General features: G+C 42.8%; 1 protein-coding gene across 1 annotated transcript in view; it reads right to left on the reverse strand.

The window, feature by feature from the left end:
- The window catches only part of COL4A4 (collagen type IV alpha 4 chain), a gene marked incomplete at its 3' end in the record, with an annotated part of 108603 nt that overhangs the window by 12100 nt on the left and 78985 nt on the right, over nucleotides 1-17518 (reverse strand). Inside the window, 7 exon segments of the mRNA XM_080932758.1 lie at nucleotides 871-978; nucleotides 3051-3206; nucleotides 4264-4377; nucleotides 4468-4596; nucleotides 6667-6738; nucleotides 13184-13291; nucleotides 13781-13888. Of these exon segments, the coding sequence (XP_080788884.1) occupies nucleotides 871-978; nucleotides 3051-3206; nucleotides 4264-4377; nucleotides 4468-4596; nucleotides 6667-6738; nucleotides 13184-13291; nucleotides 13781-13888 (795 nt within the window).

The raw sequence follows: 17518 nt of genomic DNA on the forward strand, positions 1-17518 counted from the left end.
TAAGGTGTTTTCATCCCTGTGATTGACAGCAGCAGCTACAACTCTGCACTAATGGAGCCCTCACCTTTACAAGCACTTGAAATGAAAGTCTCCTGAGAAATAGACAATTCTAGTTGATTTTTTATGGTACGTGTGTCCTGAATGAGTGAGTATAGGAATTGCGGCACTAACAGGCTTCTGAAATTTCTGTATTAATTTGTCATGTTTGATAGGTTATATGCACAGAAAGGAAGCGAGAAGAATCCAAATGGCAGCCCTCTGTCTGCCTGTAGTGTGACCCCTGATGAGGCAGCGTGCTGTATTGTTCTTTTGGATTTTGGTGCCACAAACATTGCCAAACAATCTGAATTGTAGCTGAATATTCATGCTGCTGTTTTGGAAGTTTTAAAGATATGACTTCCACTAAACTCATACATATATGTCCTTTGTCCTTCCTCTTCCCAATTTATCCTCATTGTTTTTTTTTTTTTTTTAAGGCTAAATAATTAAGTTTAATAACCCCTTTCCCCGAAGGAACTAATTTACTTTTTAGAAAATAAACAAGATGTCTATGGAAATTCAGAAACAAGAAGTAAACATACAATCCTAACAGTTGTCTAACCCTCCTCTGTCTCTTGGGTGAACACACAAGTGTGTATTCCCTTGTAAATAATATATTCAGTGTCAGCTCTTAATTCTTAAATGTACTTGTCCTGATTGTTTAGCAAACCTGAGATCTGCTGGGGGCAGTCTGAAACAAATACACTCTTCATATTAGAAGGGCTTAACTCACACGTGTGCAGCGATTCTGAATGCTAACCCTCATAGGAACTGCTAAGATGGGAGGCTGTGTGGACATGCCTTAGGAGCTGATGGCTGCCAAGAGCTTACCTGGAGGACCTACTGGCCCTTTTCTGCCTGGAGGGCCAGGTAATCCCTTCTCTCCAGGTGCCCCAGGGAGACCAGGTGGCCCTGGAAGTCCTGGGAGTCCCATTGGTCCTAAAGGAAAGATAAAGAGGAGGGAACAGAAGGGAGCATTACAGTGACTATAACTGGTTGGGTCTCTGTAGAGCTCTGCTCCAAGAAAGAGCAGGGCAGAGCCAGTGTGAAGGAAGAACTTTGCCTCCCTTTGAAACTCCCTAAGCAGAAGAGCCCCAATGGTCAATAGAAGGGTTATAAAGCCAAAACTATATGAAATTAAAAAGCCCTGTATCCTAAACATTCTCTGGGGACAACAAAGAACCAGAACTGGGAAGAAAGGAGAGATACCTGGGGTGAGGTGTCTCCATAGCTGGGGTCCCCCCATCACCACCTTCAACATCTTACAGTCAGGCCCACCACCCATAGCATCCCTTCCTTATTTGTCCATGCAGATGCTATTTAAGTTAGGGTAACCTCTAACCTCCAGTGGATGCCCAATACATATTTGTAGACTGTAGAACTCCCTACCCTTGTTATAGGAAACCATAGACTGGCTGGTGTGCCTCCTAGAATGGGAGTAGAGCAGGAAGAATAGAGAGTGATTCGTGAGAGAGAAGAGTGCATGAGCGGAGGTCATAGACTACTTCAGAGAAGTCAGTTCTCCATTTCCAGGGATTAAACTGAAGTCATCACACTTGTTCAACAAATGCTTTTGCAGACACTGAACCATCTGACCAACCTTACCTACCACAATTTCTATCATTGCCTCTGTCCTGGGCTAGGCCATCAGGATTAGGCTGGTATGCTATTTCCCCAGATCTGAAGCTATGCACAGGTAAACAAGCATGCACTAGCTGTCTTGGCTTCTTCAGCTTCCTTTCTTCATTCAATGGCATGTTCAACTGATTCTGATATTCAATGAACAGAAGCCCCCAGGCTTGCAGAAGTAACTTACAGCATTACGGCTGGTTTTATATATTTAATAAAGTGGTTGCTGCATGCTGTTCGCAGACATGCCCTTCACCATCCCACAGATAGCCTGTGTACTGTGGCTATTGTAGCCTCAGGATAAGTTTGGTTTCCCCTCTGCTTAATCTTTTGCTGTGTCTCATACTGGGTTTGGAAGTAAAGGTGCTGATTTCTGGGTTTCTTTTGGAAATTTCAGAGTGGAATTTTAAAACCCAGACCTTTTTCTTATAAAATAAAGAAATTGAAAAAACTACTAGTCCCTTTTCAACAAAAATGTTCCATGAAGCACCTGCTCTTTCCCAGCTTTGTATGTCTGGTGAGCACATGAAGGATTCAGTCCACACTGGGCTGGGCTGTCATAAGTCTGAAACACACACTGAGTTTCAGTGGCAGGCAGGGTGTGTGGGGAGAGGCACTGGGTTTGGAAGAATGAACGATATCTCCTTGGTGATTTTATGCTGCTTACCTATTTAAAACAATAGTACTTAAACATGTTTTCTTGGATAAAGTATAAGAGCTAATTCCTCTTGTTTATGTTTTTTAAAAATGTTTATGGGGAGTGGGCATTTTTTTTAAAGATATGGTCCCACTCTGTAACTCGGGCTATCCTGGAATACGTTATGCGATTCATGCTGGTCTTGGAGTCATGGCAATTTTCATACACAGAGATTACACATATGAGCTACCATGCCTGGCTAGTTTCACTTCTTAAATGTGGCTTCTGCATTTTTCATTCACTAGTGCAAGGAATATAATTTCTTATATTCCTATTGCTCAGTTCTGGTGCAAAGATTCATTCTTTTTCTTTTCGAGCTTAGTTATTTATCACAGGTCTCACGTACCCCAGGCTAGCCTCGAACTCACTATATACCCAATAGTTGGCATGAACTGCAGATCCTCCTGGTGCTACCTCTCAACTGCTGGGGTTACAAGAACACTGCCCCCAGTCTGTGACACACTGGACATCGAACACAGGGCACACTGCCAGGTCCAGCCCCTGTGTGCCATTCCTTCAAGTTTTATTCAAACCTGAAGACTTTTTAGAGGAAGACATTTTAGAAATGACATCGTTATTACTACAAGAAATGGAAATGGCATTATTGGAGGAAAGACCTCCAGACCTTTAAACTGAGGTAAGAAAAGTCTACACATACCACAGGAAGAAATACCAACATTCATACCTTTCTGGCCATTTTTGCCATCACATCCTGGGGGACCCTGGCACCCTGGTAGGCCTGGTGGGCCTCGCGAGCCAGGTGGGCCTGGAAAACCACAGTCACCTGGATCCCCTTTCAGAAGGTCAACATTCCCAGGGCAACCTGGAGGCCCAGGTACTCCTGACACAGAGAGGAAGCAAAAGCAAGCTTTCAGTCAAAGACAAAGGTGAACAATGGTGATTTGAGGACTTCTTAGGGAAAGAAATATAGTGATTCCCTACATCCCTTGTTTGGAAATCACTATATTGCTTTCCCTAAGAAGCAACAGGGTCTAAGCTGAAAAAAGTTAGGTTAGTAATCATTGAACTAAATAGACTTATACTACTAGACCTCTTTTCCTTCTGAACCATTTTGGAAGTATCAGCTAATGGTTTCAATCATCCTTTTGTTTTAGCAGGTTGGATGGATGGATGTATGGATATATGGATATATGTATGTATGTATGTATGTATGGATGGATGGATAAATGGATGGATGATGGATGGATTGGTGGGTGGGTGGGTGGATGGATGGATGGGTGGGTAGATGGGTGGGTGGATGGATGGATGGGTGAGTAGGTGGGTGGGTGGATGGGCGGATAAGTGTACAAGCAGATGAATGAATGAGTAGATGATTTGTTGGGAGGGAGGATGTGGGGATGGATGGTTAGATAGATAGATAAATGGGTGGGTATGTGTATGGATGAGTGAGTGGATGGGTGCTTGAGTGAGTGGGTGAATACTTGGATAGATAGATGAATGGGTGGGTAGATAAATATATGGTTGAATGGATAGGTGGGTATGTGGGTTGAAGGTTAGATGAATAAATGAGTGGGTAGATAGATAAATTTTTTTAAATGTAGCTAAGAAAGGAGTGTGCCCTCCAAATTATAATCTTATTTTAAAACAAATATCTATACATAGGAGTGAGCTGACCTCAACTCTATTCTCACTTAACGTTTATACTTCTGTTTGTACCTGGGCAGCAGTCTGATGCAGGTGACATAGAAGAGTCAGGGGGGATGTGCTCTTCTCTTCCTGGGAGATACTGCTGTCTATACTGCCAACCCATCTCACTTATCCATCTTCTAAAATGGTAGAACTGCTTTGGGGCTTCTCTCTGAAATACTACAGATATATCTGGCTAGTTGTTTCTAAGGAAGAGACCGCTGCCAACCTCAGTCACAATGTTGTCATACCTTTTGGACCATCAGGGCCAGGAAGTCCCCAGTCTCCAGGTGGACCTGGATCAGGAATGTCACCTTTAGCAGCTCTTCCTGGGGCACCTGCGGGACCAGGTGGTCCTGGTCTCCCTGTGGAAGGGTGTGTTTATATGTTAGCCCTGCCACATCTAAAATGATTTAAACTAGTTACAGGAAATATCAAGGCGTGTTGCTTCTTACCTGGGGGTCCTGGAAGGCCCTTTTCTCCAGGAAGGCCTGAGGGAGAAATCCCTGGGCTCCCAGGGTCCCCTTTCTCTCCTTTTAGCCCAGGCATTCCAATTGGCCCAGGTGGACCCATTTCGAACAAACCTTAATGAGAAAAAGAATGTCTCAACAATGTATCTATGTCGTGATAAATAAGGGCACTACCACTCCACACTACCACTCCACACTACCACTCCACACTACCACTCCACACGGCTCCCAACTCTCTCTGACCCATGGCACTGTGGGGCCATGTGGAACTAATACTAATTTATCTCAGTGGCTCCACGCTGGCCCCCAAGTTCTCTCTGACCCCGGCAGTCTGAGAGCCATTCCAGCATGGCACCTTGCCACGCTGCTCCCACTCACAAGTCCCTTGGTGGGTTGTTACCACACCAGGCCCACGCATCCCAATTCTATGGCAGGCTTGGTGCATTCCACCACACTGCACCTTCTCTAGAACTCAATTAATTTGCCACATGTTAGAAAACATCACACAATAGACTCTGATTCAATTGATATAATTTTCCCATCTAGACAGCACCAATCATCCTGTACACACCCATCTCTTATAAAATATTCATAACAACCTATATCTATACAGATGCACAGAGAGAAATGTCCACATCTGCCTCCATGTTCTCTCAGCTCCTACTCTCTCTTGCTCTTCCCTCTTTTTCTAAATCTTTATTCCCGCCCATCCTTCCTTCTCATCCAATGACAGGCCTCGTTTTATCTTGGACCTGCCTTCCCACACAAAGACATCACCTTTGTTTTTTTATTTTTATTTCTTGTTTATACCCATCACAACACCTAAAAGGACCCAGCTCCCAGCAGGTGTGTCAGAGAAGGAGGCTGGTTCTGCAGAGAGCCAACTCTGGCTGCAATGATGCTATTCCTTGAGTCCCAGTTTTTTATTAATGATATCACAATGACCAACCACAGGTTTGGTTTCCTTTGGGATTAAATATGTGCCAGATTTTAAGAAGCATTAGTTTAGGGACAATTTCACAAAGCAAAAACAAAGGAGATGATCGTTAATAACTATGAACAGATCACTTAGAAATCTGAATGGAGAAGGTTTACCATAAGAACTCCAGTACTCCAGAGCCTCCCTTGAAAGGGGACAGACTATCTTTGGCTTCTTGGTAGTGTCCCCTACATATTTAATCATACCAATTGAAAGAGCCACCAAACAAATTTTAGGTGACTTAAGTTACTTTTTGAATGTCCAAAATCCATAAAGATTCCAACTGTCTCTGACAGTACTGTCGCACCTAGCTGTAAAATCCCTTTTCTAAGAGTTATTCAAATTTATGATTTGGGTTTGGCTACTATGTCTGACTGTAGCTTTTTTTTAAATAAGACAATAACAGAAAAGGCATTTTTTAATGTAACAAGCTAAAACACAGTGGTTGAAGATTAACCCGTCTATGATATCAAAAATAACAGCAAGTTGGGAGCTGGAAAGATAGTTCCCAAGTTAACAGCACTTGTCTCTCTTCCAGAGGACCCAAGTCTGAATTGCAGCAGCCATGTTTGCCACTCAGAAATAACAACCTGTAACTCCAGCTTCAAGGAGAAGCCAATGCCTCTGGCCTTGTCCAGCACCCATGCTTACAGGCATGTACCCATCACAACACCTAAAAGGACCCAGCTCCCAGCAGGTGTGTCAGAGAAGGAGGTGAACATAGGCACACATAATTGAAAATTATAAAAAGAAATCTTTTTTTAAAAATTAATGGGAAATAACTCAAGAAATTTTTCTTGACAGTCACAGTACAGGAATGCCAGCACTGCTAATTGGGTTACCTTGGTTGGTATACTTAAAACAAAGCAATATGCATTTTAAAAATAGCAAGACTGTTTTTCACAACATCTTGAAATCTGGTTCCATTTGAGCAAGAAGTCACAGTATTCAGTTGACAAACCTGAGCAACAAAAAGAAAAATAATACCCACTGCCACTTCTTTGAGTCAAGTTTTCTTAAATGTCCTTTTTATATAAACCGTCCACAGAACTAGAAATAACTGGAAATAACTCCATCATTGTTGCTACCCTGTGCTATTCTTTTGGATTCATCCCCAGTTCTCAGGATGTTAGGAAACACCGGGGAAAGGTTCCATTTCATCAGATCCATTGATCAGAGTTTGATCAACAATGAATATGTCTTACCTGAGGTGCCTTTTGCTCCTTTCTCGCCCTTCAGACCATGCAAGCCATTCAGACCAGGAGACCCAGGGGGCCCTGAAACACAAGACATGTTCTGTGCTCCTAGTCTGGCTACCATCTCGTGCCTATGCCATGGGAGAATGGGTCAACGTAGGGAAGGTTAACAGATCTCAGTGTCTGGAGGTTACCCTCTAGGGGCCAGAGGGATTTTTGGCACATTCATTTGGTGAAGATGTTCTAACAAGACTTGATTTGTAACTATCTAATGATGAAAGAGAGTCTAGAGTTGCCACACCTGGATGCAGGAAGTGACCTTTGATTTGATGAGGATAAAATCTCTTTAAGGATAGAGGTTGGATGACAGTAAATCCAATGCTTTCTGCTTCCCAGTTTGAATCAGCCTTTTCCTTCAGGGTGTCCTAACTCCTTTCAGATGTAGTCATGGTAATGAAGCAAAACAACAAGACAATTCCTGATGTGGTGTATGGGACTACCATGTGCTGTATGGCTTTGTGGTGAGCACACACTACTGAAAAACAGACACGGGGTCAAACTCAGCCGCTGCTATTTCTCTGCAGCTGTTTCTTTCAGAAGAGCCCTTGATACCTTCTTACATCAAATGCACTGACTTTCTGGTTATCTCTGAATTCCAATCCAGGCTCTGAAAACCAGACCTCAGGCCTCCACCGATGTCAGTACACATGGGGTTGGACATTTGAGAGTTCTCCAAGCAGACAGCGACCAGCCTGGCTTTACTTATGTTGCCATCAAACACATCCGGTACGAATTGGTCCCTGGGACTTCCCATCAGTATTTGTTTGGTTGTGCTTAACTTTCTCAAATGAGAATTTCCTAAGAGGCCAGCACTAAGTTGAGAGGGGCAGAAGTGAGGAAGCAGAGAGGAGGGAAACAGGCACATAACAAGTATCATAGAGTCCCTTGTGGGTGTGAGGCCCAGCCACATATGGTCCCATATATCTTGTTGTCCCTTTCTGGTTCTAGGAAGGAAGCTTTTCGAAGCTTTTGGCCAAACCCAGAGACCTTCCAAGTTCATTGTTGGACTTTCCCCATAGTAGCTGTTCTTCCCACACAGAATTGAGCTCTTGTCCATACAGCCCACCACTCACTCAGATTTCACTGTGAATACACACTCATGTGACCAAGCACACAGAAAGTAGCTCCTGTGGTGTCCACAGGGCCTCCATAGGATAGACTGCCTGTATCAGATTGTACAACAATTGTGTCTTTGGGCACTACCTCCCTGGATCCAGGGCAATTCAGAGTGCAGGGCCAGGCTTTACTAGTCTTTCTATCTCCACCCTGAACATAGTTCCTATACCTTGTAGGTGTTGAACAAATGCTTGATGACTGAAGGAGTGAATTACAGAGATTGAAGAAAGGACACCAAGGACTGGCGAGACGGGGAGAAAGCTGAAGAATACACGACAGCTTCTGCTTGCATGCCACAGTTGTCCCAAATACATTTACAGAACAAGTATGATTCACAGAAGTTAGAGACGTCTACCTACAGGAAAATAACTTGAGTGCTAATTGCTCTTGGTTCGGTAGAGCAGGTTCCCGGGGAGGGTCCTTACTGGAGGATGGCATAGTTATTGGCTCCAATCTGTTTCTCAGCAGTACTTGAAAGAGGCAACTGTTATTCTCCTTTTTAGATCTCAGATTTAGATCTATTTGAATGAGCCATATTTTCTTGCACTGGGAAGGGAGGTGGGGATGCGACCTTATTTTCCCCAAGTCTTGTATTTTCTAACCACTTCCTCAGAGTCCTGGCTTGGTTTATTTTCCAGTCCTCTTCCCTATTTTACGAGCCAGTATTTCAAGTTTGCACCAAAAGAACACAGCGACCTTCCTCATCTGCCAAATCTGGATATTTATTGCAATCTATCTAAACTGATAATAAATTTTTCAAGACCGCATTGCTGTTTCTATGTGTGTTTGATCTCTGGTGTTAGCCACCAAGATTGATGGCTTGGGGACTTGGCTAAAGGAGGGCTGCCCTAGCCTCTGCCAACTCTCCATTGTCACATCAACACATCCAGATCCTGGGCTGTCACAGCCCAGCCCCTTGCCATTGTTGAACTGGCCGACCCTTGTGTGACCCAACGCTATCTTTCTAAATTGAATGCAGCTACATCTGGGCAGGGTTTTAAGCATAATTTTCCCCTTTTACTGAAAGCTTTTATCAATCCCATCTCTAAATCAGAAAGTTGTTCATGCATAAAATATATACAGTATAGATGAAGGGCAATTAGGCTAACAGAGCACATTTCTGGGTAATGAGGAATTTTTATCCACCTCTCTGATCGTCCTTCTGTTTAACAACCACCATTTAAGGCTGCACCCGGCTGCACGCAGGCTTCAGTCTGCTTGTTCTTCCTCTGGTCAGTGGTTCTAACCTCCATCCTAGCACGCTGTGCCTTCCTCTGTGTCAGCCAGCCCATACTTGGTGACAGATTTCCCACTCTCAGCTTATGGTTTTGTTCCAAAGCCAGAAAAAAAATGCTACTCTGTAGTCCCAGGACACTGGTAGGCTTTACGTTGTAATAGGGTGACCAGCATGTCCCTGTTTGACTGGGACCTTCGCGCTGGAATTTCCACATCCTAAGGAAGTCCCATGCAAAACAAGGCACCCTAACTTTACAGTTGATGGAGACATGAAATCTTCACAACTCTGGGCAACAGTCAAAAACCCTTGAGAAGGTTCCAAAATAAGAGTTAAGCTGGAATCACTTTTCTCTTAGAAAATACACAAGTGCCTTTTGGAAAGGACAGATATGGCTTCCCAATGCATACAGTTCCATCCCCCAGGAGGATGGCTCTGAAGAGACAATGGGAAGCAAAAAAGACATAATCCCTGACCTGACAAGACAAAGAGGCAACATCCAGCTTGCTAAGTGCTGGGGTGGGAGACAGGAGGATAATTTAGTTGCAGAAACTGGGGGGTGGGGGTTGGTGATGCTGCTCTGATTGTCATAGCTCTGTGACAGAAGGCATTTCCTTCCTTATAAAAGACATTTCCAAACATCTTTCAGAAGTGTGCTAGCAGGGCTGGGAAGATGCTTCAGTGAGGTGCTCCCCATATAATCACATAAAAAAAAAGTTGGGTGCATATATGTAACCCAACTGGAGAGACTGGAGCCCAATCAGGAGGTTCCAGGTTCAGTGAATGTCCAGTTTGGCTTTTTTTTTTTTTTTTTTTTTTTTTTTTTGGTCGCCCTGACACAAATTAGATTCACTAAGAAAGAAGAGCATCGATTGGGAGTGAACAATCCTGTTTCAAAACACAAAAGCGGAAACATGGTGGAAGGCAAGTGAGAAAGGCGGCCAGCACTGACCTCTGACCTCCACAGACACTCACAGGCTCACGGATGCCGAGTGCACACACCTGAACACGTGTGCACACACCCCTCCACAAACACAAAAGGGAAGTGTTCCACTAGCCACTGGCCCAGATGCCCCTTCTACAATAGACTGTCACACAGCAGGTGGTTCTCGGTCGGTTTCTGTCATTCTCATCTTGTGTGGATGTACAGCGAGAAATGTAGTGCTTTCCTCTAGGGGGTACATGTATGTGGAGGCATAAAGCTAGCAGAGGAGCCACTTGTAGCCTGTGCCTAAGTTAAAAGTTTAATTATGACCGGACCCAAGCAGAATTCAAAGCTCCATCTGGTCTGTATGAGCAGAGCAAACACATCTGACTTCAGCAGCTGGTTTGTTCAAACAAGAACCTTGGTTCCCCTACCTTACTCAGAACATACTTCAAATATTTAGCTTCTCAGTTCAAAGTGTTTCTGCTGGATCGGGCTTCATTTTTACATCGGCATGATAAACCGCAACAATGGATTTATCCTGGGATGTTTTGAGTTTTAAGATTGTATCCCACTGTTTTGTTTTGGTTTTACGTTTGGACCGTTTGCTGTGCCGTGTGCAGTGAAACAGCGTCTCCCAGTGGTCGGCACGGAGCATTGCAGCAAGGGGTGTGGCTAGAGAGGGAAATGCCCTTTGATCCGTTCACTTCCAATACCTTTCAAGAAACTTACTATTTCAAAGCACATTGGGAGACAATTAGCAATTACTTTTAAAGTGATTTTATTATGGACAGAGTTCACCTCTATGAGGGTGTTTTAGAGCAATGTCACCCTGGGGCTATTTGATAAATGTTCAAAGGGAAAGGAAGAGTATATTACAACCACCTGCGAGCACTCGGAAATGTTCCCTGTTGTGTGGAATTGGAAGGCTGTGAAGAGAAAGCTCTTAACAATGTCAGATGTTTTCTTTTGGATTCTTCCCAAATCCTTCCAGACTAGAAGAATGTTGAAGTCAAAGAGGAGGCCAGGAGGGCTGAGGGGTTGCCAGAGGCAGAAACTGTCCACAACCACCAAAGGAAAATATCAGGACAACAGTATCATCATGTTGTGTGAAACTTTAAATTCATCATGGGTTGTCTGGTTTTCACATTACTACAGATGTCAGGGAAGATGGAGAAAGTATCAAGAGGTCGTTAGTTCTAAGGAGAACTCCTGTCGGGTTGTTTAGTTGCCAGTAAGTGTTCCAGTGTGCTGGAAACTTCCAAAGGAAGCATTCCCCTTCTTTCAGCACTGACCCAGGAATATACACTACCCCAGTGCTTGTGGAAAGGCTAGGAATCTTGGAAAACCAAGGTGTGAAAAGCAGAAAGGATGAGAAAAAAGAAATGAATGTTTTTCAAAAAAGTAAACTAATTAATTCCAGAAATGGTTTCTAACTCTTCCAAGAAGTCCTTTGATTTCACTAACACTTAATAGCTGTATATAAGCCAATGACCTGGAGACAGCTGGGGATAAAGAAGGAGAATAGGAGATGGAGCTAACTTGTTGGTGGGGGGGGGGGGCGGCATAAAAAGTTTGGCCCAAGTTATTCTTATTCTCAACCGCTTATTCTTCAACCAAAATACTTATTGTGTATCAGCTGATACCAAGGGCATGAAGGAAACGCCTTGGTTTTTGGAAAATCCCATTCTGTTGGCATGAAAGTCCTTTGCGGGTGTTATGCTAGACCACAGCAAAAAAGCATTTATCTAGAATAGAAGTGGACCAATGAGAGGAAGAGACAGAGGGACACAGGGACACAACTGTTTGCTGACAGTAAGCATTCTGGGATGTACCTTGTTATAGCCTATCCAGACAAATAATCAGACCACTCTTTCATCTAAAAGCCAAAATCTACAACCAGGACAAGTATTTCCATATCTAGCAAAGAAAGGGCATATAATTTAAGTGGGCACTCTTTCTCTGGAATGCCTTTTTATTTTCCTATCCCTTACCCCAATTAGTGCATATACATTGATGTATATAGATGCTTTAAAGTCTGTCTCCTTCCTCTGTGCCTAACTCTGGTGCACTGCACTCTTGTTTCTGAATGTTTTCTTAACCAATGCCCACAATGCTGAAAACATTTTGTTGTTGTTGTTGTTGTACATATATTTTATATCATGGACTAACAAGGTTAGAAACAGTGCTTTTGATGTTATATACATGCAGAGTGTGGCCTATACACTGTAAGTATGGGGGACAGACAGTGCCTATAGAACATTGGAACTCAAGAAATGAGACTTGCAAAATTCTAAGTTTTTATTCCTAGTTAGTGTCTAAAGAGTTGAATGATCATCGAGCTGTTTCTGCAAGTTAAAGTATACTTTGCAACATGTGTGCTAGGCTGTTTCTTCTGTATGACAGGATGTCCTTATCACATTTGGATGAGGGATTCCAGAGCCTCTGAAATGTTTCCTTCTATTTCTCCATCAATCAACAGCTCTTCTCTGTCTGGAGAGTAATTTACTCATAGAGTTAAAGGCTGGCCTTAAAGATGTTTTGTTCTTACTTTTTATCTGTCTCTCTCTGTCTGATTGTCTGTCTATTATAAAAATGATTTATAGTAACTTAATATAGGCAAGCATGCCTTTAATTCTGAAATTTCATTGGGGGCGTGTCCTGGAGAACACTCCCTGATGCCCTCCTTGCCAGTTTCCAGGGTTCTCAGGGTTCAAACGCCTGGCCACCCCTGGCACTATTGTTCAGACATAGATCATGCCTCCCAAGGGTTCATTTGTGAAAATATAATTTATATGTAAGGAAGGCATTAAACATCTAGAAGCTTAACCCAACTGCTATGGTGTTAGAGGCCACACCTTTCTTTCTTAGGAAACGGCTCATGAAGGATGGAATGACATATATTTTCTTTAAAATGACACCCAACACTCAACCCAACAGAATCTAGGACATAAATGGAGCCTGATAATTCATGGAGACAAATGGGTGGATGAGAGACCATCACGGCAGACACAAACAACACACCCTCAGAAGAAGTAGGACGGAAACACCAAGATCAAGGGAGGGCAAGCAAAGATGGACATGACCTCAAGTCCTGGGGGTTGGGGGAGGCACTAGTCCAAGAAAGGAGCTGCAATTTTGCCCCAAGTGTGCTGGACTTTTCTAGAGAGCTGGGCCTTCCCCCTACTTACCTCTCACTCCTGCAGGACCTGGCCTCCCTAAATCTCCTGGATAACCTCTTGGTCCTGGGTCTCCCACTTCTCCTGGGTGGCCCTTGAGTCCAGGCATCCCTGGGTCACCTGGGGACCAGAGAGAAATTTTCAGACAGTGACTTGTGGATAGCATTCCCTGATACGGTCATCAAAGCTCTGAATGCATGAGTAACCAGGGACACGGCTGTATTACTTTTTCTTTCTAGATCTTTTTAACCCTGAGAAAATCAATACTTAATTCCAAAAAGATATACTTTTAAACAATCAAAGTTGCCAATCATGATTCTAATTTGCCAGTGCCCGCTGCAGCAGCCCCCCCCCCCCACTGACTTGAAAAGGATCATTTAAAACCCTGAGCTGTATATGTAACATTGCTCTAGGGGTGGGAGACAGAAAAAAATGACAGGCTATCAGCATATCTGCCTGGTGGAGAGCTGGCAGTTTGCCAATAGTCTTTTAAAACTGTGAAGCTGGGCTGGGTTTGGGATGACCAAGATGCAAAAGGAAGATCGGCTCTTTCTGATGCGCCAAGTCACAAGAACGTTCAGGGGTTTTCAAGGCTTTCTAGCAAGGTACCTGGACATCCTGGTGGTCCAAAGGAGCCAGGCTTTCCAGGTCTGCCTGGTGGTCCTCGGGGCCCTTCCTCTCCAGGAAAGCCTTTCTCTCCAGGAGCTCCAGGATGTCCTAAGGAAGGAAGAAGGGCCAGAATTCAATTAGTGGTAGATTGCTCTTTGAAATGGTGACTCTCAAAAGGTCAACCTCAAGCCTCACCATCTGTCCTGTGGGGGTGTTTTGGTTGGTTTTATATTTGCGCTGTTTTTGGTTGATAAGGAAGACACTATTGGGAGAATTTTGATGACCAAATTATCTGTGTTTAAAGCTATTATTCTATTACAAGCAGTTTTCAAGTTGGCAATGGTTTATCGTTTTCAAACTGTAGCTTCTTCATCAATCTTACTTTAACTAGTCAGTCTAATTTCCCCCGACACAGCAGTAGGGGGAAATCAATCAAGTACCTGTAATTCTTTTTGCTGTTATGCATAATGATATATATGAAAATACCTTATTATTTGACAATGTCATACGTATGTGCATTGATCATGTCCCCCTTCCCTGCCTTCTCTTGTAGGATTGTTAACCACATTCTCTCCTTTTGAACTATTTCTTTAGGAAAAATTTCCCAGGAGCAGAATTTCTTCGCAAATAGTGTGATGTTTCGGTTTATCTTAAAATATGTTTTTAAATGCCAGAAGATTTTAAGGTTAAAAAAATAACCATTGCAGGATGCTATCTCAAAATGCTTCAAGGAATCAGCCTGAAAAATAACTTCTTACGGGGCCAAAATAATATTGTGGTAGCCAAGAAAATTAATAATAATCCATAAACTCATCTGACCCCTGTCCCACCCTCGCCCTGTTGTCTCTGTAGCAAGCTTCACATAATTCTACACAAAAGTTACATGCTGTACCTAATGGGCATATCTCTTAAGTTAAAATAATGAATTTTTTTTTTTTAATTAAAGTCTCTAACAGTCTCTTTCTCATGACTGAGGCTTCCTAAGTCTCAGCCTAAGAAAGGCTGGCTGCTCTCTAGGTCTTCTAGAATGGGCCATTCAGCTTTGGTTTCTTGACATGGGTTGCCTGTGGTTGGGAGAAAGTACACAACTGCAAACACCCTCCCCCATCTCCCACCCACAGCACTACAGCCAGCGTCCTGAGAGCAAGTTGTGTTCTCACTAAAGACTTGGGGTTTGTAGCCTTGTTTTTTTTTTTTTTTTTTTTTTTTTTTTTTTTTTTTTTTTTTTTTTTTTTTTTTTGATAATTTGCCTTTTGTCTGGAGATTCTATCAGGGGAGCACAACTCCTCATAGAGTTTTTATCAAAAAGCAGTCCTCCTCTCTCCGGGAGGGTCTTCCTCTTTACCTGAGTGCGCAGGAGGGGCTCATGGGGGTTCTACAAGTATCCTGCAGGCCTTCGGTGCCATATTGGGACTAGCTTTATAAACTGAGCAGCTAAGGAGTTCTCAGACTCTTCGAAGATCAGACAAGCATTGTTACCCAGCCTCTCCAGTGTAAGCCAATCAAATAAATCCTTTTGACAATATATATTGTTATATGTTATATATGTAATATATAGCCTGCTGACTCTATTCCCCTAGAGAACCCTGATACACTTTAAATTATATTTATTTTATTACTAGAAATATGACCATTTTCTCATATGTTACTTTACATGTGTGACTTTAATTCAAATTTATAGTAAACCAATAGTCTACCCTGAGAAACCAGTGACTGAATCTTTAAATAAAACACAGAGCTCTGTATTTCCAAATCCATAGAGAGGTGGTACTCATTACAACACTAAAGTAACCAGTGTCCGTGCCTGTTAACTAATCACATTCACTGGCTTCTCACCCTGCTCTGTATCATCTGACTGATCCCAAACACCTTCCTGCAAGGGGCACTTGGCAGTGTCACCGTGGCTCCTGTTGCCAAAGCAGGCATTCAAAGTGCTACCTCAAAGTTAGTGCTGTGTCGAAAGTAGAATTTCAGGAGTAATTTGCATTCTGTTTCCCTCAGAGTTGATGTGGATGGATGGGACTAGACTGGCCCAGCACAAGCTTATATAATCCTGGACCACCCTATGCTCTATATACATCCTCACTGAGTTCATGCAAGTGCAGAGCAGGGATTTCTAGCCAAGGAAAACAGAACATCTAAACTCTGTGCTGAGGAATAACAGAACTGTTCTTGAAACTCTAAGCTTAAGCCATAGCAAATAAGAAACCAGAACAATTTAAACACTGATGACCACGGGACACTGGATCAAACAGAGTATGGCAAAAATATCTGGAAAATCCTGACTCAGTATAAAATAACCTCAGACTTATGGTTTCCAACTTAAAATACTAGGCCATGTAGAATGCCCACAGTTTGTGCTACTCTGAGCCTGGAAATTTTTATATATAATTATATATATTTATAATATGATTATAAATATTTTATATATTTTATAATTATATATATTTATATTTAAATATTTTATAATTATATATATTTATATATATATATTTTTTTTATATTGGGGTTTTTAACACAAAGACCCACAAGCAGGAGCACATTTTTTACTGCTGTCCTGAGATCATGATGCTGAGGTCCTCTGTGATGCCGTGGGGGCGGGTTCAATTTACAAGTGACATTCGTTTGATGTTCTGATTAGACAGTCTATTGGGGGAAACAAAACATGGCTCCTGCCAAATGGAACTTCAAGGTGATGCATGGATGCCCTAGTTAGTTTTTGTTTGTTTGTTTTTTTGTTTTGGTTTTTTGTTTTTGTTCTGTTGGTTGGTTGGTTGGTTGGTTGGTTGGTTGGTTGGTTGGTTGGTTGGATTTTATTTTATTTTTGCAGTCTAGGAAGAGAGAATTTCAACTGAGAAATAGTCTTCATCAGGTTGACCTGTGGGCATATCTGAGGGGATATTTTCTTGATTAATGATTGATCTAGGAGAGCCCAGACCATGTGATATCACCGCTGGGCAGGCTGAGCAAACCATGGGAAGTGAGCCAGTGAACAACAGTCCTCTATGGCCTCTGCTTCGGTTCCTGCCTCCAGGTGGCTGCCTGAGCTCCTGGCCTGACCGCCTCTCATGATGGACTATAAACCATAAGTAGAAGGAAACCCTTTCCTCTGCAAGTTGCTTTTGGTCACATAGTGTTTGTCCCAGTAATAGAAAGCAAAATGTGACAATAGCATTCTAAGTACAAAGTCTTAATTTACCAGGTCACTATCTCAATCCAAGCCTAGGTTTAAGTCTTACCCTTACTGACTGACTGCCCCCAAGCACAGGTAAACATAATACCTCTCTGCAGGTACACGTCTGCTCTGTCCCCTCAGTGTACAGCCCTGTGTGTGCATCTCTCTATACTTTCCTGGTTATTAATTTCAGATGTGTTCCTAGCAGAAGAACCCCTGTGTTCAAAAAGCAAGCGCATTTTATGTATTGATGCATGCTTCTCCGGGGCCCAAAGCAAAAGTGCACATTTGAACTCCCCCATGCCCGCTAGTATGCTGTTTGCTATCCGAAGGAGAAAGGCGTGTTCCACAATAACATGTGGACATCTAAAATGATGGCAAGATAATTTGAATTTTAATTGCTTGGATATTCACTTTGTCGTGATACAAGCATGAGGGTGCAGACTGCAGTGCCAAGGCTATTGGTCACAGGGGCCTTTGTAGGGATACATTGAGCCTGACCCTGGAATCATTCTGGGTAAAGGATGCCACACAAAATCATTTTGGTACATACCTCAATGGGC

This window comes from Micromys minutus (genome assembly GCF_963924665.1).
Source record: "Micromys minutus genome assembly, chromosome: 19".
NCBI classification, from domain to species: domain Eukaryota; kingdom Metazoa; phylum Chordata; class Mammalia; order Rodentia; family Muridae; genus Micromys; species Micromys minutus.